Source organism: Gavia stellata, chromosome 16, assembly GCF_030936135.1.
Source record: "Gavia stellata isolate bGavSte3 chromosome 16, bGavSte3.hap2, whole genome shotgun sequence".
Classification (NCBI taxonomy): Eukaryota; Metazoa; Chordata; class Aves; order Gaviiformes; family Gaviidae; genus Gavia; species Gavia stellata.
Genome location: NC_082609.1, coordinates 5,795,317 through 5,823,099, shown reverse-complemented (window position 1 = coordinate 5,823,099; position 27,783 = coordinate 5,795,317). Strand labels below are relative to the sequence as shown.

Sequence of the window (27,783 nt, the reverse complement as noted above, 5' to 3'; positions counted from 1 at the left end):
ATGCCCCAAACGCTGAGTTCTACCAGTATGTTTACCCCATGTGGCTTCAGCCCTCATCTACATACTTCGAAAGAAGACGAACAAGGAGGACTGATCTTCCAGGATGGAAACCTTACCTCAGCATCTCTGGATGCTCTGATCCAGCATCTCATACCTACCACTGATTACTACCCTGAAGTAAGCAATTCACAGTGTAATAAACAGTTTAATTTTGATGAATTGGGGCAGCACTTTATGCAAAAGTGCAAATGTGTTAAATTTTGAATTAAGAGGGCTAATTTAAAAGCTGCATACAATTAAAGCTTGGTAAATTGATGCATTGCTTTAAATGCTGTTTCACTGCTCTATAATTGTTCCCATGAAAAAGCAGATCCCAAAGTTGATATTGCATTTAAATAAGAGAACGGGGTAAGGGGGGAAAGCTGCGGTGGTGATGAATTAGTGGTATAGCAGTCGGAGCACTTAAAAAGTAGCAGTGCATCCCAGAGAGGTTTAGATGAAGACTGAAGCAAAAAAACTTCAAGTCTGAACTGGCATTAATTTAGCTGAATTTCAGTAGCTGCTGAAGTCATCCAGATTTGTCTGCATGTACAAAGCATTCCCTCAGTGACAACAGAGATGCTCCTTCTGCTGGGTTCGTAATTTACCTAGGGTTATATTCACACCAACTTTGCAGTCACTGGACAGCACAGTCCAGATCCTAATCCTTACTCCATCAGTGAATATTCAGTGTTTCTTCACCAACAGTGTGAGGATCTAAGCTGGAAGCAGGTTTATGGTCCTGCAAGCCATTGACTTCACTGGATTTTGCACATCCTCAGTGGAATTCAGGAGGGAGTTTGACTGGAAGACTTTTAAGTGCTAATATATCTCTATGGAAAGGCTTGTATTTCAAAGCACAGAGTAGTATTGACTTCTGGGCAGTTTAGAAGACTACGAAAGTTATCAATGCAGAGCAGACAGCATGTTTTAAATTACCCACAGCTCAGTTTATGATCCGCTAAAAATAAGTAATAAAGAAGCATATCAATTAAAAAAAAAAAGAACAGAAAGGCAATAAAAATAGGTAATGGACAGATTAGGCTGTGAGATTTTCATTAAGTAATGTGTGATGTGTAATATTATACCTGCTGCTCAGGAACGTGGCTGGGTCTGGGGGAAAGAAGATAATTCAGGCACCAGGATGCAAACAACTGAGGATTCATGCATATATTTTAAATTCACTGCTGGATTACTTTAAATAATCCAAGGATTTATCCAACAGGCCTGCTTCTCACAGCTTCACAGTTGTGGGATTGCATCTGATATGGCTTGGCTGATAGAAATGAATTTTGGGGAGTTAGTGGAATAAATGAAATATTCCTTAAAACAGGCTGTGTGAGACCTGCAGGACTATAGCAAGATGTGACTAATTTGGGGGTGTCTGCAGCGCACAACCCAGCACAACACAGAGATGCCCGAGTGCCTCCACGTTTGGCTTTCTCTGGCCTCCACGCAGCCCTGGTTGGGCTCTCTCCTGTACCTGGGCACGCTCCTGTAGAGTGACCTACACACTGTCTTCGCTGCATGTTTGCACAGGGTTTGGGCAACCAAAGACGGGAAGTGGATGCTGTGGAGGAAGGAGATGCCACTGCCTCCTGCACCCACTGCAACCAGTTCCATTTTCAGGGTCAGGAATCCTTATGTCTTTTAGACATAAAGCCCTGTCCCAGTGGAAATGCAAAAACCGTGGAGTTCTGGGCTTTTATGGCTAATATTACCCACTGTGCGGCTGCTTACAGCAGGTCTACTTGTCTTTCTCCCGCAGAAAGCCTACATCTTTACATTCCTGCTGAGTTCCAGACTTTTCATCGAACCCCATGAGCTTTTGTCCCGAGTTTGTCACAAGTGCATTGAGCAGCAGCGGCTGGACGACCCCGTGCTGGACAAGGTTAGTTTATCTTTACAGCAGAAAAATGTCAGGTATTTTCAATGGGTAGAGAATTCTGGGGCTCTGGTGTGTGTCCTTTGCCTCCCTTTGGATTGAATGAAACTTTCTCATAAAGGATGACGGTTGCTGCCGAGATCCTGACATTGAGGTGTCCTAGTATCCATGTCCAAGAGCAGTGCTCCAGGCAGTAGTCACTTCAGATCTTCTTTTAATTTTCCCTTTCCCCCTGTCTCGGTCTTCCCAGGTGACTTTCCTTCTTAACTTCTTTAAGGCTCTGATGAAGCCTGCGAGATGCAAGGAGGTAGGACCCAAACCTCACACACTGCCAATCGCAGATGTCGACACACCACTCTCCCATTTTTACTTAATGTGTCTGCCCTTTTGCTTTCTTGCTTCTGGTACAGTAATATTTCCTCTTGGCCTTACCTGCCACTTTGAACGCTACATAACAGCATGCAGCTACCCACTAACCTTCCGTCGCCGGCACTGACAGATCATCCGCACAGCCGTGCTGCCGAGCAGTGCTGTCTGGCACACCAGGAACGAGTTGAAGCAGTAGTGAGGCTGTGACAAGCTAACAGAATGAGAAAATCCAAGCTGTTACTCTGTCGGCACTCCTCCTGTTTTGCCCTAGGGACTCCGCTGACTGATACAGTGTGTAACAACACATGTGCATCCTCCGGCAGTCCCACAGACACTATGGTGGAGATGGATCCCACTGGATCCTATTCAGTCCTGGATTCCACCCAAGCTCTCCTCGGTGCATTGATGAAGACCTATCCAGTACATTACCTGGAGCAGGAGATGCATCTTCAGTGCAGTGGTGGGGAGAAGAACGTGCATTAGTTGCAACTTTCCAAAAACCCCAAAATTCTGAAATGATTCTCAGGATCAGCCTTTCCAGCTTTGAAACAGTATTTTTGGCATCAAATACTGAATCACCAACATCTGAATACGCGTGCTTGTTTTTGCCCAGACAACTGGTCGTATGAGTAACAGGAGCTCTGCCCTCACTCTGGAGAGCAATCAGCCAGACTACATAGAAATCTGATACTTGGGTTTGCCCGTACGATCTGTGGTAATAGAAATACCTGTATGAGGTGAAGCATCCAAAACAATTTTTCTGAGGTGTGTGATGGGTTCTGTTCTCCATGGCAGCTGCAAATTTAGGAGGATTAAAATGTGAGCATTGTAAAGTTTTGCTGCTCAGTAAACTTTGCAAGAAATGAGAAACATTATCTTATGACAAAGATCTCCCAATCTTCCTGAGGTGAGTCTGCATTTTGGACTAGTCTGTAGTAACGCAGAGTTGGTGGGACACAGCTGATTTTGTGTTCCTGAGAGTGGGGCTGACTTTGAAACTTTGGACACAAGCGACTTCCCGTCCCCTGAGCCGTGTCCTGGGACTTGCACAAAGTCCTCTCCTTCAATTCGTAGTAGCAGTTTACACAGCTGGAGCAAATGTCTCCCCAGACCTTTGTAGTTTCCAATAAAGCTTTCCCTTTAGCAGCCACCTGCTGGGCTTTGAGCCTGAGCTTAATGCTAGCTGACAGCAGTTATTTTTAGAGATGTGGTTCATTGAAACCTGTTGTTGGTGGAAGCTGAAATATGCATTTTAACCACCTTGGTTGAAAAGCAGAGAGCTGTGGAGCTCAGGAGTATAATTTTTCCTGATTACAGGGTACACTTTAGCTACAGAACGTAGGATGCAGAAGAAGGCTGTTTGTTTTGGTCTGTGTTCTCTGTAAATAAAAATGCAGTTTGTTGTTTAACACAATTTCCTTTTCACGTGTTCTTCGATAACGGAGGATGGAAGCTTTGGAAGCAACCACACTGGACGTCTTTTGGGATAATACTAATGCACCAGTTGTGCTGTTCCCCACATTTCCCTCCTTGCCCCATATCTTCCTGGCTATTCCCACTGCTGCATCCTCAGTTAAATCTACACCAAAAGTAAAGTGGGCATCAACTGTATGTTATGAGAGTGGGTGTTGTGTCGTCCTATCATGACCTTGAGCTCGTGTGGGAAGACAGCAACATTATCAGTAGCTCAGGTAAAGTTACTAAAGTGTTGGTGTTTTGTCCGTCTTTTCTTCCTCATGCTACATCTGCCAGTGGTCACTAAGCAGTTTTTTCATACGGCCAGAAAGCAAAAGACTCACCTCTTTGTTGGTCAAGAATTACATTGCAATCGATTTTTCAGGAAAGGATGAAAATGTAGGAGGGTTTTAAGTACAAAAGGGAAGAACACGTGGTTCAAATGAGGAAAAAGGCCAGATGTTTTTCAAAAAGGCATAAAGGTTGCACCAACAAAATATCCATCCAACCATAAACTGGACAACTGCATGTGCAGAATATTTAAATCTGCATGTAAAACAGACAGTTGTGCATGCATCTAAGTGCTGGTATATTTTACATGCCAAAATATATCATTTGTGCACCACACTATTTGTTTGCACATGTGCAGATTTTGCAGGTGCAACCGTTAGTTCCTTCTCTGGATATCTGGCCCCACTTTCAGTGAGATGCATATTTGCTGGGAGACTTCAATGAGTAAACACGTTTCAATCTCTCCCCATCATTCTGATTTCAGGCACGGATCAGAAAATTTGGACCCAAAATCTTACAGTTGCTGACAGAGTGGACGGAGACATTCCCATATGACTTTCAGGAAGAGCGGATGATTGGCCATCTGAAAGACATGATTCACAGGATAGCCCCATGTGATGAGGTGAGGACGTCTGACCTGGGACGTTATGTGGAGATGTTATGTTCATTTTCCCACTTGTTTCCTCCTTTTCCTCCTTTTGCCACATTCTGTTCCGTGCCTCTTCCTGGGAACTCTTACAGTTTTGTTCTCCTCTAACAGTTAAAACCTGTAGTAGCTTCCCTGGAAGCCACATCTCTCAATTTAGATACCCCTGTGGCAGTGACATGGGGACACAGTGGAGTCATCAGTGGAATTTATCTACTGCACATTGAATTGTAAGAGAGTCACATTCCCGTTTTACAGATGGAAAATCTGAGGAACAGCATAGACTGAATGTGGTGGTCACAATTCACATAGCAACAGAGCTGCGATCTCCCAAGTTATAGTCTAGCAGAGAAGTATCGTGACGTGAGACCCACCATCCTGGCCAAGCAGTGGCTCAGGGAGCGCTCCAGGATGTTTAGTTTAGTGAATGAGGAGTGGAGCAAGCAGCGAGTCATCAAGTGATTGTATTGAGGAGGTAAAAAAGATCATCAGTTGCCTGAAGGTACCTGATGAAGGCTTCCTTTCTCTAAGAAAAGGAGTGGTTGTGACAGAGTAACCACCAAGGGGAGTTTATGGTCCTTTTTTGTCTCACCTCCATTTGCTTATGTCCTTGATCACCTGTGCCAAAATCTGATTTTCCCTTCTTCACTTTACATGTCTTCAGTCTGGTAGGTTTTTCTAAAACAGTCTTTGTATTTTGTCATCTTTTTCATTAGTGACTCTAACAAGGGTTTGGCTTACACCTTCCTGTCCTGTGTAAAAGAGTTCACAGGCCCTATGCTTGAGCTGGTTGACATTGTAAAGCAGGGACCCAGACAGGAGGCGAGCAGGCACAGAGCACAGACTCTGATCAAGTCTGACTGATGCCGCTGGAATCCCCATCAAAGTTCACAGGATCTATGGGCCAAGAGACAGCTCCTGTTGAATCCAGCCTGTTTGGCTGATACGGTGAGATAGCAAGGGACAGTCCTTACATTTAGAGAAAATCCAAATGTTTATGGACATGTAGCTTCTCTAGGAGCATGAAAATGGCAGAAAACAGCAGTGTGTGGCCTGCTGGGCAAAACTCAGTCTAGATGGCTGTATGGTCTTGGTGTTCAAACGCATGAGCCATGTGTGTGGCAGGGTAGGACACAGTGAGTGGAGTCTCTGGGAGACCTGCTTGCAAATTCAGGTGGGTGAATCCCATAAATTAATTCAGAAACATTAAAAATACCACAAAATCCATGAAAATAATAAGGATAAGAGCAAATAGTACATAGAGAGTCTCTAATTACTTCTAGGTTAACCATGGGATGGAGAAGAATTCAGTTCCATTGGCTACATCAAGGCCTGGCTCCAGGCCACAAATGGGTGCAATTCAGTACAACAAAAAGCACATCTCCGTGAGTCCAAGAAAGAGGGGTGGAGAGATGAGAGAAGGAATTAGCAGGCTTGCAGCACAATGGAAATTAAATTGGACCCTCCTACCCTCATGAAACATGAGAGAATTGGAAACAGCTGCTCTTGGGCTGGGCTGGCATCATGGTTGGCACTTTTGGGTGGCTGTAGGCTGGCATGGCTTGGCTGGCTGGGCTGGCCAGCCCGTGGGAGAGAAGGGGTGAGGGGGGGAAGCTGCGTGACACTTTGATGGAGCTGAAGGGAACACAAAGGACTTGCAGAAAGAGCCAAGGTGGCCTCAATTCCATTGAGCAGACCAGTAAAACTTCTCCCTCCAGGGGAAGAGGCAATGAACTTGCTCCTGCCAACCACCGAGAAAGGTGCCGTGCAGCCCTTCAGCATCTGAAGGGAGAGAAACGCATATAGACCCACCAAAACCATGTCCACTGGAAGGAAGGAACCAGCCAAAAGGGCAGAGAACAGGGGCTTTATTGGTGCTCTTTAAAAGCAGTAGCTGCCCTGGTGAAGAGCCGTAAATGCTAAAAATCAACTTTTTGCATACAAAGCAATAGTTTATTTGTCTAACCTGAGCCAGTGCGGCATACCTTTGCTCTGGAGTGGGCATAGCTGTGTACCAATGCTTATGCGTGCCCTGGGGGGCAAATCATTGTTTTTCAAATATTAGGCACTATAATTACAAGTGATTATGCCTGAGTAAAATCAATAATTAATTTAAGAAACAGCTCATATCCTGCAAATGCAAATTTCCTTCTTTAAGGGACAGCACGAAAGAGTGGTGGTGCCCATTAGTTGTTTGGAAGAAAGTTGTTCCCATTGTGGATCATAGAAATTAAAGATTGAAAGATTTGTGAGGTCATCTAGTCCATGTAGGTTAATGCAGGATTTTCCCCTGCAGTGTATGCTCCTGTCCTTTGTAGAGTCCACTTTCTAAAGGCTCTGTGATGTGCTTATAAAGGTGTCCATGCTGAGAAGCATTTCTTAGTAAGTGCTGTGATTTGCATTTAGAGTTAGAAATTTTAATTAAAATTTGAGCTCCTAAGCCACCTGCTGAGGCCTGCCATCTTCAGAGGAACTTTCCCAGTTAAGAACGAAACAATTTCTTTAAATATTAAACAGTAGTGTGCTTTTTTTGACTGTTAATGTGGCAATGAAGTGAAATCGGTTGATAGAGTCCAGCATGCAGCCCCTGTGCAATGGAGGGGGGGGTCACTTTGTGGCAAGGTAATTACGAGCATGTTGAAGGTAATGAACAATGTTGTTTTCACTTAGTGAACATAGTTTAAAGAAGACAGAAAATGCTTTCAGAAGGGCAAAAGCAGGATTTTTTTTTCATTTCTCCCACAACACGCACAGAAAAGCTTTCTAGGCAAGGGTGCACCCAACCGATTTTCGGTGAGTCTTTTCAAGAGCTCTAATTTCTGAATAATCTTTTTTGTGTCCATTAAGTGTCTTATTTCATTCTTTATTAGGTGGTTGGCTTACCTGAGTCTTTGTTTACTGTTGTCTATAGCTATATTATTATGCCGTATTCCCTACAAAACTAGGTGAAACTAGATCTCTTGGTAAGGTTTTATTGAAAGACTGGCTAATATGCATGTCTTTCAAACAATTTTATGCTGCTTTTTGGCTTTTCATCCAAACAGTGAAGAATTTGATACTGCACATTCATGGCTGGTCCAAGATTTCTCATCCAAACTCCTTTTTGAAAGAGAACTGGGTTTTCAGCTAGAAGTTGTTTAGCCAAATGTTTCATGTCCTGTAGAAAACTTGCATTTCATTGCTGTGCTCCGCCCGTCCCCCAGAATTAATTTCCCTGTTTACAAAATATGTTCACAAAATACCAAATATGTTGCTATTTGAATTTCCACTAAAAAATAACATTCTATTCATAGAGCTTGATAAGCTATGCTGAGATTTGCAAACACACCTGGGTGTAAACCAGAGAAATATTTAGATGGTGTTCAGTAGTTTGGGTCCAGGACGGTCTTTGTAAATCAAAAGTGTGACCATCTGTTTGAATGAGGATTTACATGAAGAAGGCCAGACATTTCTCTTCCTTGGAGCTAGTATACGTCATGAACAGATGAAAACTGAAAAAATGTTTTTTATTTTCTAAAAAATATTTCAATTAATTATTTTTATGTCTTCGTCACTCAATTTTCACTCCTCCTGTGTGATTTGCTTCCAAATAGAACATGTGTTGTCATTTTCCAAGACAAGTCCCTCCTGCCTTCTAGGTACTTGCTTCATTTCAGACTTACCAGCTCTATCTTGTAAAAAAGCCTGACTACATCCTGCTTATCTGGCCCGTGTTCCAGCCCAGCTCAGGAGAGTGTCTTCCTTGAGTGAAATGAGAGGTTCCTCAGTAATGTGGAATCTTCTGCTAGAAAAGCTGTATGACAATTAAAGTGTTGCAGCAAAAGTTGAAGCACTTGGGATGTTCTGGACGTTTCCAGCCCCAGACTGTAATGGAAACAGGGTAGACGTGAGCATGTAAATCTTCACTGTGAAATAGTAGGAGATGCTACTTCTAGCGTGCAGGTGCGATCCTGTGTAGGTGGGAAGAGCACTGACTATGGCTTCTGGTACCTTGAACACCTAAAACATGAATGCTGTCAATGCCTAGCACTGAAGACTATCCACAGTCTACAAAAGCCTGAAGAAGACAAAGGCTGTATCTAAACCATGGGATTCAGGAGTACTTCCCAAGACTTGGGCTGCATCCAGCTTGAGATGCAACACAGGTGTGTGTTGGTCTTCATGGGAAGGCACACTCCGGCCAAGTCTCTGTTGTGATGATGAGGACTGCGTGGAGGGTGCCAGGGTGTACATCTGCCGTGCAGTACAGATGTAACAGAAGAGGGCTCCGTGCCAGCTCTGGTCTCACACTGACAGATTACAAACTGATGTTACTGGCAGCTTGATGTTACTAAATTCTCTCTGGATGGGGAGTGAGGAGTTACTCCACTTGTGAGCAGCCAGAGGATCTCTCCACTGTGTGTCTTTGTGCTGGAAGAGGACCTGGGAGTAGGTCAGCTAGCTAGCAGCAGGTAGCAGCTGCTTTTCCCAAGTGACTGTGCTCTTTGAAATCGAGCAAGCACCCGTTGCACCCCTGCCTGATGCTCCTTTCTCTGGCTGGGAAAGCCCATGAGGCTGTGTTCCTCAGCAGGGTACACCCCATGCTCCACATGAGGCCTTTGCCCAAGGACATTTCCAATTAATCCTTGTCTTTAGAGCCCATCCACCAATTCTCTCAGTTATCTCAATTTTATGATGTCTACATCTGTCAGTCATGAAGAGTTGAAGGCATTTCTTTCTGCCAATCCTCCATGGCCAGCAGTTCCGCTCATTGTCTGCAAAGAGCTGCTCCACAACCTGCGCAACTTAGTAATGATTGTCCTGCTGAGCGCATGGCTGTGCTTGGAATACGATATGAGCTTCCTTCTGTAGCAATTAACATTTTGGATATTAAATACTCAAAGCTACACGATGCTCAGACCACTCCAACTGGGTAGCAAGTAGCAGCATGCTTCTGCTGCTCTCAGCTCAAAAGGGTGGAGAGAATAGCCTTAGAAACATTTATTTTTCATAATAAATAAGAGTTGACTAGGCACCACTAACAGGTAGAGTTCTCGGCCAAGACGTAGCTGACATAAAGGATAGGTACCAAATGCTGCTGTGCTCCAGAAAGCTGCAGTAACTCATGTTGTAGCATTACCTCTCCTCTGATCCTGATGTTGGCAGGAATATGCGAGTATCAGTGCCAGCCCAACCCACCAGTCCTGCCTGCCTCTTCTCTTGACTGCAGTCTGCTTCTGTGGTCCAGAGCACAGAACTGTAATTAAGCCAACTGGTTATTCTGAAATAGGCTTGTTGAAAATAAAATGGTAACCTGTAGCTGGCTTAGGAGTATTTTGCAGAAGGGAAAATTCAGCATAAAAACACCCCTTTGTCAAGTTCTGTGGGTGGTTTATGTTTCTTTCTCTCCCTGTCTCCCCAGGCCTACTGGAAAAAGATGAATCAGCTTTTGCAAACCCTGAATCAGAAGCTTGCAACCCTCAGCCATGGGCAAGAAGGGATTGTCAAGATCAGTGCTGCTGTCTCTGATAAGCTGGTTGCCTTTAAAAGTAAACCTCCATCCATTCAGAGAGAAATCCTGAGCGTCTGCAGTGACCCTTACACTCTGGCTCAGCAGCTGACACATGTGGAGCTGGTAAGTGGGAATGGTTCCCAACTTCTGCAGTCAGAGATATTATTTTAAGCCATCAGCTGCTAAGTATTCCAGACACAACCAGAAAACGTCTGCACTGCTGCAGCACATCCCGTGCTGTATCAGCACTGCAGCAGGAGGCAGGGTTTGACAGGTTAAGAGATGCTTGGGAAGCAAGCTATATATATTAGAGTATTCCTGTGCATCTTGGGGCGGGTCACCTTACCTTTTCAGCTTGCTTATTTGTGAAATGGGAGTCATAGTCACAGGAAGGTCAAGGCATTCCCACTTCTGTAAGGTGCTCCGAGTCCCACAACCTGAAGGTGCTATTGAAATGGCTGGTCATTAGCCCTTTTATTAATTTGGAATACATTTTAACAATTCAAATCCATTTCTACAGATACACAAAGCATCTGAGTTGTCTGATGTGTTTTTCATTCCTCCCTTTGGGACTATGTGCATGGACATACAAGGGTGTGCAGATACCACCCACACGAAGTCCTGCTGTTTCCCTCCTTGGACTGCAGTTCACTCTCAAACAGGCTTTTGATGGTAATCGCTCCAATTGCAGTACCAAGATGTTGGACAGGCTGTTGTGTTGCACACCCTTCTCCCAGGTTCAGGTCCTCCCTGTAGACCTCCTGGATGTTCACAGAAGAACATAAAACATTGCTGCCATCTGCAGATCTCTTGATGCTCTAATGATTCCCTGCTGCCTGTCCTCCTGTAGACACTGTTCATCCTTGAGGGGAAGGCTGGAAAAACAAACCATGAAATGGACTGTGGATTGGAGTGAATATCATGGAATTAGCCTTGGGAATTCTGAAGGTAGTTGATATTCTCTTTGTCAAGAAGTGGAATAGTTCAGAAACCTCAAATTTAGGATCATCTTCTCACCTTGGTTAGTTTTCAGAACATGCAACTTTGGCTCTCTTTGCTTTATATAACTTAACCCAGAGAGCAGAAGTCCCTTTGCGTGGAGATTTTTTCTTTCATTTCTTTTCCTCCACCCTACAACTGTCTTTCAAGGGGAAATTCCCTGTAACTGGGGCACCGCTGAGCTTTTAAAACTGATGCAGTAGAGGTTTTCACTCCATTTTACTGTAATCAATGCTCTCTGCCTTCTCTTTCACTTACTGCATCCGGTACATCAACTACTCTGCACTGAAACTGTCTGTTGCTTATTTATTAGTAAGAATTATTTGCTACTTTGTTAAATAACAGTTATTTTTTGGTAAGAGTCCTGTACAGTTATCAGTGGTAAGGTGTGAAGCCGAGAGAAATAGTATAGGAGTAGCCATAAAATCTTCACTTAAGCAAAACTACTGCTAATTCTATTGTTGCTTGAGTGTTCTAAGTTTGGGCTGTAGGAATTCCAAAATATCTCCTCTGAAATATCTTTGTGGCCTACAACAAATATTTTTTTTTCTAATAAACATGTTTAAGGGAATTGAAAAGCCTAATAAGAAGGCCAGTTGTGTGGCTGGAGCTGCCAGGTTTGTTCAGGAGCTGGTGGAGATGGCCTGTTCTTTACTAAGAGAGATCTGGATGCTTTATTTACTCTTGTTTTGGGTAATGCCTGGGACACTCTACAGTGTAAGCGATGCCTTTAATGTAAGCACACGCATCTTCAACGCCTTCCTTCCCCGGTGGCACAGAGCCAGCGCCCCGGGGCATCACCTGAGCTTCAGGGGGTGGGGAGGTAGGGTCAGAGCACTGTGTGTGCGGATGAGCAGTGGATTGCTGTGGTTACCAGATCACAGCGGTACTGCCATTTTCACAGCTGGGAAACAAGGCTACCACAACAGGTCTGTGGCAGCGCTAAGCGCAGAACTGAGGTCTGCTGGCTCCCAGATGGAGCCTTGTGCATCTAGCACCTTTCTCTCTGGGCAGTGGAGAGGGCTCCTACTGTGGCTTGTCAGTAATGAGGCATAGTTATTCTCATTTTCTTCTTTCTGCTGAAATAACTCTAATTGTTCTTATGAATTTTAATGTCTGGTGCTAGTTGGCTGTCTACCAGTTCAGTAACACCATTCAGAGCTGACAGATAATGGGGATGTCTTACCAAAAGAAACAGAAGAGATTCTGGGGTGCTTTCTTACTTCTTTCTCTCTCTCTCTTTTCCCCCCCCCCCTAATAGGAAAGGCTAAGTCACATTGGACCTGAGGAGTTTGTGCAGGCATTTGTACATAAAGACCCTCTGGATGGCACCAAGGTATGGTTTGTCCACATGCAAAGTGTCTCCTGCAATCACTGTTTGTTCTAGATGAACTGATGTGATGAGATCCATAAGAGCAGGGCCTGGGCCACGTGTTGACCAGGGCCAGGCTGACTGATGACCTGTATTTTCGCAGCAAGGACGGGACCTGTTGGTAGAGCTCACGCTGCCAGGTCATTGCCATTCCTTCCTGGTGAGACTATGTCCCAGCCTGAGACTGGCCAGCACCCTGATCTTCTGCTTTCTGGCTTGTTCCTCCTAACCTGCTTTGACCAGGGCAAATGGCTCGTGGCTGTACACAACCAGGGAATGTCTGTTCCCAGCGTTGAAGGCGTAAAGACTCTGGACGTGATGTAATGCCCATAATGTGTGCCCAGACACCACAGTAATGAGTCAGTGCGTCATGAATCAACATACTCTTCTCTCTCTACACAATAGCTTTTAACCCAAAGCACTGCAGGGAGTGGAGTGCCTGATCAGGGCTCCATCCAAAGTCCGTGGAAGCCAGTTGGAGTCTTTCCAGTGATTCCACTGGGATTTGAAGCAGCATTTCAGTGAGTGCCTCAATAAGGAAAGAGACTTCCTGGCTGGAGAGAGGGAGAGTCAGAGATTTCACATACTGCCAGAAAAGAAAGAGGGTGGAAAATTCTTCCCCAGATCTGCATATGGGCTCCCACTGAGTTCATACATCGACGTCAGAATTTCATCATTGGATGCTGAACATAACAGGAAGATCTGTTTATAGTGCTGCCCAAAGAGCACCAGAATAGCTTGTAATGGTGAAAAAATGGATGGATAGATGACTAAAAAGTGCAACATTGGGCTCTTTCCTTCTCTTATCGGAGTTCTGGGGATTCTGCTGTTGGTTCCAGGGAGAGGGGAGTGGGCAGAGGTGGTGTTTCTAGTATTCTGAGCACTGATCACATTCTTTAGGAAGGAACCCCAAGGTAGCAAAGATGTGTCAGAAACATGAACTACCAAACCAGCCACAGTGAGATTTCAGCAACCTGCTGCAAACATGAGGGACAAGACTGAAAATGAACAGTCATTATATCTGTTGTGAAGTAAAATGAAAGAGATCAAATGAGGGCACTGAATTTGAGTGAGTTTTGGAAGAGTGGGAGGGAGGCAGCAGTGAATGAAATCAAATTGCATAAAGCCATAGAGGGGAAGGGATGCTAAGAGGAAGAAGGAAATGTTCAGTTATAAACTAACGTACACACAACAGCTGTAGCGGTATCTGGAATTTCAAGTGCAGGGCCAGCACAGAATACCACCAAGATTGAAGAGAAACTGAGGTTACAAAGTAAATGTAAGGAAACATAAGCTAAGGTGGACAGGAAAGATTAGAATGAGAGACGGAGAGCTTGAAAATAATGGTGGGATGGGAAATCCGAGCAAATCATCTTGACAGACTATGACAAGCTATTTGACAGTTACGCATGTTCTTCAGATGCAAATCTGAACACTGAGGTGCTGCCCATAACAGTTCTGTGACTTCAATGAAGTGCATAATAACAGCGAACGTAACAGGCGCAAAGCAAGGATGCACCATGGCATTGCCTTTTGATTTTAGGCAATGTCTTCCTCCCAGGAGGATCTACTTAGTAAAGCAAAAACTGCCGTAACATTTTCACACAAGACATGCCGCTAACAAATTATTGGGATTCAAGTCAGCAAGGCTGATGAAAGCAGAGGTAGTATGCAACTTTTCTTCACCCTTTCCCTGGGCTGACCAGAGGTCCCAGCAATGATTCAGAAGAGCCTCCCCACCAGGGTAAGGTATAGCCGAGGTATCATGTGGGACCTGGCAGAACATTGTACATAGGAGCACAAACCTTACGTGGAGTGACGTATCATTCCCCGACCCATGGAGACCTCCCCTGTTAACCACAGGGAATTGGCTCTGGTCTGAACTCCCTCCAGCTGGAGTTGATATTAAACATCTTTCTTGCATGAGGGCTTCGAAAGGCTTCATTTATGAATGTTTATCAAGCACTTTGAGTTGCAGATGGAAGATGCTAGGGAGGTGTTAAATATTGTTGCCATTTATAAAGCTTAACCTTTAAAAAGCAGTCTGTTTCAACTTTAACTGTTGCACATTTTTCACAAGTTTTGTGGTATTAGCTGTGGTTCCTATGCCCTGGAACAGGACAGCAGTGCTGAGATGGAAATACTATATTCAGAACAAAACCTAGGGTTTGTGTACTTTTTTGCTATAATAAGGAACAATACCATAGAGCGCAAGTAAAGTAACTGCTGTGGGTATACAGGGGCTGCTTTGGGTATCCTTTGTTTTGTTTGATATTTACCTGCTGCTTGCTGACATCTACCTTCGAGATGCTTTTAAAATACATTTTTGTTGTATATGTAGTCTACTCATAAAGTGGCTACGAATTTCAGGCTTGTTAAGATTTGCTCCATTGCATGGTACTGTGATTTCTGTTTCTAAACATGCCTGTATACAGAATCACAGGTGAACTTTTTCTTACCTTTAATTACCTTGGGAATCTTGTTAAGACCCAGGTCTTAAGGGGTTTTAGTCACTTGTTCAACTTACATAATACGGGTAATCACATTGACGGATCTGTGTTTATGCATTGTGATTTTCTTCTTAGTGGCATGCATTTGTGGTAGCTCTGGGAAATGATCATCTTAATAAACCAAAAAAATCAGTATTCTCTGATACCCTCTAGTGGATGTTAATGAATGTTCAGATAAATCACGTGAACTCTAGAGCGCGGTGTGTCCTAGAGGGACAGTCTAAGAATTTAGGGCTGGGAAAAGGACTTGGATTCTTGTAATCCCAAGCAACATCTTCGGGCTGTGTGAACTGCCCTATCACTCTGCTGCAGCCAAATTATCTGTTGATGTCAAAGGAACTGGAATAGTTCAGCCAAGTATCTGCTCCCACAGCCTGTATCAGTTATGGGAATATATGTTAAGTTTCATCTAAAAAAAGTGAAAAATGTGCTTCTTGTAATGGCTCTTATCAACGAGGTATCTCTGGCATGTAAGTGACCTGTTCAAGAGCAGCCATCAAGACAGAGCTGGTCGCTAGAGAGCCTATTATCCTGAAAACTCAATAAGGGAAATGGTTTTTTTCCATAAAGAAGCAACTAGAACTGTGTTTTCTCTTGCTTATCTCTTGTTCACTTCACTGAATTATGGTCTCTCCCCTCCAGAAAAGGGCTGTGGGTGATTGCATTTACTGAGGTGAAGGAAGTCCTGGAATCAAAGCCACAACTGCGCGTGCTGTGGAAGACTGTGCTTGTCTTACTCCTTCTGCATATTCTTGTTGCTGTCTGAATCCTGCAATGCCCTGGCTGTAAATATCGCAGTGAACAAGGGTCAGCGCAGACTGTGTTGGTGAACACTTGCCGCAGGCAAAATGGGGCAGTTTCCTACACACTAGCGTGAATTGTGCGGTGTGACACACTCAGTGAGACCCTGTGCATCTGCCAGCCACACCCCCCTACCCACTGACTTTTTGAAAGGGGCCCTTAATGCACAGTCTTCCATCTGCATGAGAGGGATGTGGCCAAAAATTACCTTTGTGTAGTATTTATCTTAGCGATCAGGCAGCTGACTGGAACAGTTATATGTCTTTCTGTGCTTTTTTCTCCCCAGACTTGTTTCAGTGACCAGAAAAAGACGAGTAACCTTGAGGCCTATGTGAAATGGTTCAATAGACTCTGCTATCTTGTAGCAACAGAAATTTGCATGGTAAGTGAAAAGTATGTGGCATGTCCTACCACGTGCCTGATGTACCAGTTTGAGATTTTACATTAATAAGCAAACCCGGGGATTTATTTCTTATGACCTAGCTAAGCATCTGATGGTAGGTTTTAGGAATATTGCACTCGCAGAAGCGACCTGATAAATGACAAACATATTGCAAAACAGAGCTGGTGACACACGAGGGATACACTGTTCTCTTGATGTCGTAGGAGCACAGTGTGGCATAATGAACCTGCAGGGAAAAAGAGGGGAAAAAATGCCTTGAATTATCCTGTGAGATTTCTGCTGGAAAAGATTCTAGTGGAGCAGTATTTGTTATCTGTCATGCTAAAGCTCTCTTGGGCATGTGAATTCCCATTGCGTGGCTCTTTGTCCTGCTGCCCATTACTGTAGCTGTGACTAGTTGTTTTTTAACTTGGTAGTGGTTTTAGTTTGTTTAACTTGGCCACATCAAAATGAAATGAATGTTTTCTCCTTTGAAAAGAGTGTGGAAGGGAGGAATAGTAGCAGTATGAACAGCCTAGATAGCCCGTGGCTCAAAAGCATTACCATTTGAAGATTGGTTTTGGAAAAGATGGGGTGATTCCAGTCCAGTTAAAACGTGTCTTTAAAATGCAAGCCACTGCTTGGCTTGGCCATATTGCTGAAAGGGCCAGAAGAGGGGAAAAGGATTAATGCAGTGAAACAAAGTCTTTCTGGGACAAAGATGCTGCTGTTTTACATGGATGTGGAATCCTGCCCTTAGGGAAGTCTGTGCTGATGTGCCCACTGACTTGGGGGAGGCGGGCAGGGAGCTGAGGCACTGCTCCAGGGCTGTTTGGGCTGCCTGTTTCAGTGCTAAGATGTTAGCTGAAATGAGCCTAGGAATTGCCATGAATTTCTTCTGTGTCACTGCAATGAAAGCTTTGATTTTAGAGACTGCCAGTCACCAGCATCCACTGGATTGCTGGAACACAATTAGGGCCAGTGACTGAAGCAGATGGCCTAAGCTGTGCATGGACCCATGCTATGTATGGAACAAGTGCCTAAGATGCCTTCCAATTCTGCATATGCTTATTACAGATATTCATTTATTTTAATTTGCAGCCTGCAAAAAAGAAACAGCGAGCACAAGTCATCGAATTCTTCATTGACGTTGCCCGAGAGTGCTTTAACATAGGGAATTTTAATTCGCTGATGGCAATCATTTGTAAGTACGGCTTCTAACCAGGTCTCTCCATCAGCTGTCACGGATGACAAGGGGAAACCTGACTCTCATCCATGGCTTTCTTTTCTTCTTTCTCACTCGTAGCTGGAATGAACATGAGTCCAGTTTCCAGGCTAAAGAAGACTTGGTCAAAAGTGAAAACAGCCAAATTTTTCATTCTTGAGGTAAAAAAACCCCAAGGGTGTTGATCCACTGCTTGAATTATGTTCTGGATTTTTTTATATGTGAATTTTCACATTGTTATCCAGGTGTGAGATGTTTGCAGACATGTTTCACAGGCAGAAGGCCAGTTTCTGGCTGAAGTTTCCCAGGTGTAGTGAGGAAGGTGTGAAGCTGCTGATATGTAGAGGAGAATCAGAGCACTCAAAGAAATAGGAGGAAAAAAACCAGAAATATGAGCCTATATGCAAGCCATAGTGCTTCCACTGATGCCAGTTTTGTTTGGCCACAGACACAAAGCTGAGTGTCAAGCTCCCAAGCTATACCTCGGAGGCTGAGTGAACAAGGCCCAAGGTTGTTTTTTTGTATTGAGGATGCCAGGATTTGGCATATGTAAAATGTGCAGTGCTTATTTGTGACATAAAAGCCCAGTAAGCTGTTACTAGAAAAATCAAAGGTACAAACAGCCGTGATCTGTAGATCTCTCATTGTATCTTTGGTTCAGGGGCTTTTGTGTGTATGTGGATTTTTGAATCATAGAATCGTTTAGGTTGGAAGAGACCTTGAAGATCATCAAGTCCAACCGTAAACCTAACCCTGCTAAGTCCACCCCTAAACCACCTCCCTAAGCGCCTCATGCACACATCTTTTAAATAGCTCCTGTAGGCTAGGCTCTGTTCAGGGTTTGCCTACAACTGAGGGTAAAGTTGTCTTCAGAGGACCCAGGTCACTTTCTAACCAACGCGTCTTCTTTTGTGTATCTAGCACCAGATGGACCCTACTGGTAACTTCTATAACTACAGAACAGCGTTGCGGGGGGCTGCTCACAGATCACTCACCGCACACAGCAACAGGGAGAAGGTAGGTGTGACCACATCCCCTTTACCTCCAAATGGATGGATGGTGTGCATTGCTGCTGAGAGTCAGTGGCTCAAAGGCTTGATGCAAACGCTTTGCTTTCCTCCCTTCCCCGGGGTGCCAATGTAAGGCTCGTGCCCTGCTAAATTCAATTGAAAACGTAAATCTGTGGCTGAAAGGAGTCTGCCATGGATCACAGGGCTTTTGTGGACTTGCTCTCAGATGTTGGGGAGCTAGAGAGGGCAGGACACACAGCATGGAGGACTTTGTTGCAGCACCTCTATATCCCCAGAAAATTCACATTGATCGATAAATCTGATGGAACAGGTATTCCAGGTGAAAATGACTTTTATTTTGGTGTGGAGCATCAGCCTGGCAGGCCCAGGTGGAACTGCGCTTTTGTTACAACTGTGCCAGCCAGGCCCCTGCGCAGACAAGCCCCTATTGTGTAGTGTGTGATTTGAGATAGAGAGCAAAGGGCACAGCGCTCAGAGATGAGGTCGTTCTCCATTTACGTTAAGGAAAGGTGACTTACCACAAGTCCTGCAAAGAAGTCTGGTTTGAATTTGTTGCACCAAATTTGGGGTGAAATTCTGTCCTCATGAATTTTCATTTTATTTGGTTGTTGCTGCCATCTCGGTGAGCAAATACTGAAGTGTTTGATCAGTGTTTGTGGCAGACACGTAGCTTTCTGAGATGTCACTGATGCTGCAAAAATCAGATTGATGAGATGTTAGTGCAGGATCCTCCTGCTTTGTGCCCTGGTGTGTTTCGTGTTAATTTTCTCATTTCTCCATTCAGTTCTCTTTTTTTCTGTTTTATGAAAGAGGGTTTGTTTTTAACATTGCGATTGCTCGTAGTCCTAAGTGGGCAATCTCTGTGCAGAGTATGGCTAAGGTAAAGTAGATACTGCATGAACAAGCAGAATATGGAATTTAGTATTCGTTCACTAGAGGAGCCAGGCCAGATGCTAATCTCACATCCCTGTAAATTTGATGTAAATCTGCTGAAGCTAATGGAATCTCACAGCATTTACATTGAAATGAGATCAGCATCTGGTCGCAGGCTGACTCAGCTGCAATGGGAGTACACTGAGTTGTTCTGAAAAGCACTTCTCTGTGCAAAGAAGAGATGATGGCTTTGGATGTTTGTGACTGGCAGAGAAATTCCTGTAACTCACACACCGCAGCGAGGACCTGGCAGTCTGAGATGCTTCTGCCGTTTAGTTCTTCTGCAACCGTCATATATATTCAAACCAGTTGCTGTATTGTTCAACTTAATGTGGAAGTTAGCAATCTGTGTCGTATCTCTACCACTAGTGGGTTAAGACTGAGGGCAGAGAGATTATTAGATTGAAAGGAATCTATTTTACATAAGAAAAAGCCCATATTCTGTTTTCCTGTGTAGATAACATTAGTTCAAGAAAATGCTCAAGGATATGATTTGGTAGCTACTCACACTGGGTATTTTACAGGGCCAGATACAACAGATCATGTAACTCTTGCTGTAGGAATTACGGAAATTTGTTTCTTTTTATAAGATAGATTATCAGTTAATTATTTTAATGAGTTTGAATAAAATTGAAAGATGATCACTTTTTTGATAGAAAATGTTATGTTGTTTCTTGGCAAACTTGTAGCAGAGCTCACTCTGGAGAAAATTTTTATCTTCAAACTGAATTGTGCGTACAAGAGTTTGAGATCCCAATCTCCTTCACCCCTCTTCTCCACGAGTGGCCACCCCAGAAGCACAGTTGGAGGCTTCAGCCCTCGGTCCATCTGCTTGGAAAGGAAGGTGCTCTGGAGGGAGCGCTCTTGTTGCACACCAACTGACTAAGCAGCGGGTTGTGTCTCGCAGGAAGAAAAACTGCCTTTAGGCTCAGAGGAGCTAATATTTAACTGGCAACCTCACCAGAAATATTACTTTATTCTCTCCTCAGGGCTGGTGTCTTGGCTGCTGAGTTTTGAACAGCACTTGAACAGAAGCACAGCTCAGGGGCTAAATTAGATCCTCAGAGGGAGACGGGGTGAGCCAGTGACCTGGGGCACCCTCCCTCCTACTCTGTGCACGCATCTCACCCAAATCCCCCGTATGACACCAGCCTTCTGGCACAAAGAGCACTGCCTGATTTCACCACCCGCTCCATCCTCATCCTCAGGGTGCTCGTGCAAGACTGCTGCACAGGTTGTAGGAGAAGGGTCTTGATATACCCATGGAGGATCCCCTGACCTCAGTCCTCACTGTTCTAATCCAGCCCCCAGTGTGTAAACAGCATAGTTGTAACTACTCGTTACTCGTTCAGGAGCAGGCTTGTAAAAAGGCACGGCAAGGCAGCTCTCAAAGTTGAGAGGTGCAATACAGCGGCAGAAATAAACCTGCCAAAATGCAGGGTGAGAGAACTGGTAATGAAGAAGGGCTGATGTTTCATGCAGAATTCAGAGGGGTGTACTTGTTAGGAGCTAAGTCTGGTTTTATCTATGCAGTCAGCTGACCTATGCCATCTCCAAAATTAAGTCATTCCACTGGGAAACCCTGCATTGTGCTAATGACATTTCTCTGGCTTTGAAATGTTGGGAGTACGTACAGTGCGGTACTGTGTGTTGTTGCCATCTGATACTATGGAGGAAGAACATGTCCGATCTCATTAGCTTTCTTCTTTCTGCAGGAGGCAATTGTCCTTCAGCATGTGGGTGGGTTGGATGGCACAGGGGGGGAATCAAAAGGGAGTGAAATACGAGTTTCTGGCACTAACCCAGATTTTATGCTAGCAAAGGGCCTGGATTGAAGCCAGCATTAGAGTGTAGCTATATCCACTTCTGTTGCTTTTCCTACAGAAATGTGGAAAACAAAACATACAGGGTAACATATTTTTATTGGGGAAATAAATGGTAACCCAAAGACAGAAATCCCCTGGAAGTGTGTAGAGAATTGGTATCCTAGGGTATGTCTTTGACTCCTTTTGGATGCAGATGAGAACAAGCTCTACCCGCGCTCTGAGCTGACTGGTGGCTTTGTAGCTGTATTAGCATGGCATTGAGCCCACATTCATATACCTTCCCTCTCAGCAAGGCTTTTAGTTTATGTTTAGTACCACTAATGATGGTGACCTAGCTCCCAGGCAGCGTGGAGCAGGGCGGAACAAGCTCGCATCTGCCTGCAAAAAAGACGTAGACAGAACCTAGCAGTAATTTTTACCTGGGGATCAGTGCCTGGCTCCAGCTCTCTGTATCTTTCCACCTTAAAAGACCACACTGGTTTCAGAGTTATCATCGTTTTTGGTAGAAAACCAACCACATAGACTGAATTGTATTCTTTACCTCAGGTTGATTTGATCTAGTTTGGATGATATAAAAATGAATCCTGAAACACACTTAGCTCAGTTTGATTAGAAATTGCTCCACCTCACCCTGATAAGAGCGCTCAGCATTTGGGGGGTTAGGCTGTGTTTTGTTTCCATTCCTATATTGTATCAGTGGGATGTATCAGGATAATGCCAGTGGCTCTTGGAGTGTCAGTCCAGGCTTTTTTATAGCTATTGCACTGACATTACAGAGTTTATCTATGGCTGTCCCATAAAAAAAGCCAGCAGAGATGCAGATCTTTAGCAGTTTACTGCGTGTGGTATTTTAGCTAAAACAGAAATTGGCTTCCATTTTCACAGCATGAGTTGGTAGCGGCTTGTAGACTCCTTGCCGCAGTAGGTGTTTTCGTGTCTGTGACTTGCTCACACTCACTGTTGCATTGTGAAAGCTGTAGACTGGAAAATAATGGCCACCATCCTGTTCTAGGTCCATTTCATAACCCGTTACAGCTGGTGTACAGCATGAGATGGAGTACCAGTATGACGTTAAATTCTTAACTAAAGGATTGCTTTGTTGTCACCAGCTCCCTTGGCTGGTCTTGCATGCCATAAAGGTACTTTAACTTGGTGCACACTTAACAAGCTACAGTTCAGTTAATTTACAAATAGGGCAGTGGAAACATTTGGACACTCTGCCATGCGATATGCTTTTCTTTAAGTTCATGGTGATTAAGTTTATACTTAGTGGCTTAACAGACGGGTGTTGCTGCCACAGGAAAATGCTCAGAGAGGTAGCTGCTGACCCTCCAAGCTCAAACCCTCCAAGCGGCCTTTTTCTATCACAGTGCCACTGCTGGAGAGGTGGGTAGACTCAGATTTGCATATCGAATCCCAGAGCCCTGGGCTTCAGCTTTGCCATGGACTGGTCCTTTGTGTTATCTTTCTTTTCCCTTTGAGTTGTGACACAAGAGGACCCAGAGGGAGTCTGCTGCACTCCGGGTCTCTGCTGAAGTGCTGGGCATGCACTTCAGGAGCGCTGTTACTGCTTTCTGCTGTAGAACATCTGGCATCAAATTCATCCCTGCTGTAATTCCATTCATTTCAAGAGTCCTACCTAGAAGTAGACTTTTTCTATAGCAAATTATGACCTGACTCTGATGGGTTAGAGAGAAAGCTTGGATCACTGCTGTACGCCACTTTGCCCTGGGTGATGCCCAGGGCTTATTTTGAGCGCTACAATGATCTCTCTGGCTACTGTTGGCAGTTTCCTGTCAACTAACTTAATATTTTCAGTCCTACTGTCTGCAGGTTAATTTGGAGAAGCAGGTTGTACTAATCAGGCACCAGGAAGGAAATTACATGCCTCAAGAGGTAGCCTTCCATAGAGCTGTTGGAAATGAAATGGCTCCTGATTAACTGTCTGTAGACAAGTCCTTGGTCATCAAATTTTATTCTGTCTTTCCTTGTTCAGGGACAATACTGGTTCTTTGGTTGCCAGCTGTCTTTAAATTGCTCAATTTGTGTAAATAAAGACCAAACAGAGAAAGGAAGAGTTCTGCAATTTTATTTTGCTCTTTGCTGTCTGATCTTGTCATCAGTGATGCTGTTGATAATAAACTGGTTTATTAGCATTTTCTTAGTCATGTTATTCTGCTCAGTGAACACTGTGTTCAGTTCATATTCATTTCAGCATACATTCTCCTGATGGCTGAAGGTGTCTCTATACCGTACTGCCCTTACGCTTGCCTGTCACTGTACTGCTTTTTAAGTACACAGCACACTGAAAAGTTAATATTTCTTTTTTCTCCTCTCTCCTGATTGAGGAGTTCTTTCATGCAGAGAAAATACTGTACTGGAAAGATAATAGTTATGTCATTTCTCTTCACAGATTGTGATCCCTTTCTTCAGCCTATTGATCAAAGACATTTACTTTTTGAATGAAGGATGTGCTAATCGCCTTCCAAATGGACACGTCAACTTTGAAGTAAGATCTGAAAAATGTTTTTATCTATCCCATTCTGATAGCACTATCTGAGACCATTTGCCTGCAATTTCAGTGCAGACCGGCAAAGACTAAATATGCCAAAAGGGATGATCTCCAGTGACTGTGTGAAGGTTAAACCAATCCCAGAATGCTTTTTTTAAATAATTAATGTGTATATTTTATATAAACATTACAAGCAGATCATCTTAACTTGCTTGATGTCGGTTGGCTGCTAGAAATATAGTGTCAGCGGTATAAATGACTATACTTATGGCTTGGAGGGAAAGATGACTTTTTCAGAAAACATGGAAGACTACTTTTCTTACACACACAGAAACAAGTCAGTATAAAATGCTTTATACTTTATTTTATCTGCCTTTTTAGCCCTTTCTCATTTTTAATAAAGAAGTTTGGCAAAGTAAGACATAAATTACTTGTGGTCATTAAAGAAAAATTAGAATACAAGCAGAATTACGTGTAGAGTACAGAGTGACTGTGTCCATGAGGCAAATGTCACGCCGCTGATGTAAGGATTCAAATGTATTATCTCGTGGCTGTAGGTTTTACACAGAAGAATTTCTATTAATTGCAGCAGAAGGATTTATATTCCCCCACAGCCCTGGCACCAGGTAGTATTAGTCACACATCCTGAGTAATCCCAGTTCTGTGCTGGAGCAGATGGTTTTATACTAGTACAACTTGTTGCTAGTGGCAGTGTGCAGGCACTCGGGTGTTCTGCATTGTGCTGTGTTCTTGTATTCTGGTGGAGGGGCCGAGAGAAAGAACTGCCCAGTGTCGATGAGAAAATAGTTCTTCAGCTCTCAAATTCTTTGTAAATAATTTCTTCAGCATCACTTTGGTTTGTTGCATTAAATTTCTCCTTCAGTTACTGGCATTGTGAGATAGTGAGTAATGCATAAAATACCGAGCCTGGCATCCCTTTAAATTATATCAGAACATTTTTGCCAAGTATGTTTACAGTTAGGCCTAAAGAGGTGTGAGGTGTTGAAGTTACTCCACTTTGTAATTTATATCTGCTCCATCAAAGTTTATGTCCTCTATTCTTAAGTACTTATGTGTAACCCATACCTTTGTTCATGGATACCTTTTTGTTTAAGTATAAACTTTTAAGAAGGAACATCGTGCACCCTTTTCTCCCTCTTCCCACTGTAAATGAACTGTGAAAATGTACCCATCTAAAACATACAAGGCTTTTTTCTCCTACTGTCCTTGTGATTGGCACGAGGGATCCTGGATCCCAGCCTTCTGCTTGAATGTGGTTGTTTTAGTGAGATAATCTTACTGTATCTGAGAGGAATGGTTTTACGTTTACAGAAATTTCTGGAACTGGCTAAGCAGGTAGGAGAATTTATAACATGGAAGCAAGTGGAGTGTCCCTTTGAACAAGACCCTAACATCATCCACTACTTGCATACTGCTCCCATTTTTACGGAAGACGGTAAGACTCTGTACAATCTCTAATCGCTGAAAATATATCTCCTCATCACTACTAATTAACACCCTGATCCATGCTTTGGTGATCTCTCTCACTGACCAGTCCCAGTTCTTTCTTAGCTTTCCTGTCATGCAGCTTGTTTATCCCCAGTCTATCAACGTGTTTTTGCAAATACAACCTTCTAGCTCATGAAGCTGCTGCCTGATTGCTTTTCTTTTGTCCACAACTTCTCTGTAAGGCACTGTGTAGGAAGTTGCCATTGTGGCCCTATTTTTGTAACCAAGAAAAGAGGCTACACAACCATGTCGTGGACTGCTGTGAATGTCATCTGTCCCTTAGCCACTCATTCTGTGATTGATGGAGCCAGAACTAATCTCTTCCGCAAGCCCACACTGTCATCTCTTCAGTGAACACAGCCCAGGGCAATAGTAGTCCAGCTGACCTCCTCCACTACAGCAAAGAAAAACGTTATCTACAAAGAAGAATTTTTAAGAAAAATCTTTTCTAATAATTGATTTAAGCTGTAGCTATGAAAGCCCTGTTCTGAAATTATTTCTCTGATTGTCTTTTTATACTTATCTGTGCTCTGCAGTTTGGTATCCAGGATGTCAGACTGTGTCATTTCATATTGGTTCTTGTCAGTTGGCTCTTGGTACATTGTCATGCATAGAATTGTCTATAGCTATGTTCCCATAAGCTATACTGGTGTTGGGTTTATTTTTTCTTGATTCTATAGGCAGTTTTCTGTACTAATCCAAGTTAATCAGACCAGACAGTTTTTATTTCAAAGACTACTTCAGAACACAAAATACTGCTTCAAAAATCCTGTCTAAATCCTAAGAAGAATGACTGCCAAAATGGAATAATTAATGTGCTTAAAGTAATACATATCAAAAAGAGATAGGATGGAGGCATTTGTTCTGGTTTTAGGCTCTAAAGGGACAGAAAGTGAGAGTCAGGGGTATCTCAGAGTGGTGTTTAAAAGTATAGTTTTCAGGCTGTGGACCAAAAAAGGGTGACCTCAACCCACTAATTGTTTGCAGATTTTGTCTCTCATGCCCTCTCCTATATCCTTACCGTTTTCATGAGATGCCCTTGCAGAAGCCACAGCGGGCCTCCCCTGTTACCCAGGGGAAGTGCAGAGCAGAAAGACATGCCCTGGGTAAACGGTGGGAGAATATATTAGAGAGATGCAGCAGTGGCGTGTGAAATGCAGCTGTACTATGCTTGTCACAGTGCGGAGGAATAGTGGGCCAACACTTGAATATTAAAATGCAATTAAATTGTAGCACAGACTTGAATACTGAGATGGTTCAAGCATTAAAGAATAAAGTATTGCTAAACAGTCAAATGAGGAGATGTGCGTGAACACAAATCACAGCCTACTTTAAAAAAATTCTGTGAAGACAGTGAGATATTAATGTATCACCAGCTTTTGCAGAGGAGACTTTACAGCCTGGACACATTTTGGTATCATAAAATGCATCCTACAATGCAAAGTTTTGCAGAAAAAAAAGACTTGTTTATTTTCTTCTACTGTGTTCCTTCTCTGGTTTCTGTAACTGATTCTTACCTTGAGGGTGTTTTGTATTCATTGAAGATACCACGTCCCCCTAAGCTTTAAAAAGATTGAGGAAGATAAAGTTGTGTTAAGTGATGGGAATATCTTTAATTTTAAAAAGTTTATTTGTTTAGCTGTCAGCTCTCGCTGTCTCTCTTTTTTAATGTTCATATAAGACTGGTAGCAGTGCTGTGATGGAGTAAATAGGCCCAGATATCTACATGCAAAACCAGAGACCATTTCACTGTTTAATATTGTTATAAGAAGGTCATGCTAACGTATTTTGACTCTGGGCTCCTAACAGCTTTCCAAAGGCAGACATGTGAGCTGAACATCAGTGTCCTACTGTTTAACTACTGATTACCAGCTACCTGATGGACCATGAAGTTTTAAAGTTTCTCTTGCTGTGTAGTCCAATATAGGACATAAAAGAATGCAGAGAGATGGGGGGTTGCTCTTGCTGTTGGAATAACACATATTTGCCTTTTCCAGGTTTGTATCTGGCTTCCTATGAAAGTGAAAGTCCGGAAAACCAGACAGAAAAAGACAGGTGGAAATCCTTAAGGTAACCACTCACTTCATCAGCTCATTTCTAAAGTACCTTCAAAATGCTGCACTGATAGTCAAAGCTTGTAAAGTGCTGGCATTTAAAACGTGACCTCTGATGGAGGTCTTTTCTGTTTAAGACTAAACTGCAGAGCTGAGGCTGCACTGATAAAAGGTAATCATAATCTCAAATTATCCACCATTTAAAGACTATCCTCCACTTGTGCATTTATACAGTGCTGTACCCATGCAAAAGAGGTGTGGTGTAGATGAAAAATGTCCTAGGTTAACTACAGTTTACATCTTTGATAAGAGGTGTATAATGGTTTGGTGTAAGTGAGAATCTGAAGAGAATGATTTAAAAAAAACCACCCACCTTTATATTTTCTTTTTTTTTTTTTTTTCATTGTTCTTATGTTTTAAATTTACAGATCCACTATTTTAGGAAAGACTTGA

General features: G+C 43.3%; 1 protein-coding gene across 2 annotated transcripts; it reads left to right on the top strand.

Annotated features, from left to right (window-relative positions):
* Positions 1 to 27,783, top strand: RASGEF1C (RasGEF domain family member 1C). Of its 2 annotated transcripts, none has more exons than XM_009810269.2 (13): positions 1 to 177; positions 1,808 to 1,930; positions 4,524 to 4,661; positions 10,087 to 10,299; positions 12,437 to 12,511; positions 16,145 to 16,240; positions 17,342 to 17,444; positions 17,547 to 17,626; positions 18,387 to 18,482; positions 23,669 to 23,764; positions 25,100 to 25,223; positions 27,274 to 27,346; positions 27,759 to 27,783. In XM_009810269.2, the coding sequence occupies exons 1-13, from the start codon at positions 1 to 3 to the stop codon at positions 27,781 to 27,783; spliced, it is 1,419 nt and encodes a 472-aa protein (XP_009808571.2). The 2 variants fall into 2 exon arrangements, with proteins under 2 accessions (XP_009808571.2, XP_059681391.1); XM_059825408.1 differs by lacking the exon at positions 27,759 to 27,783 and adding an exon at positions 9,134 to 9,136 and having other exon boundaries at positions 27,274 to 27,350.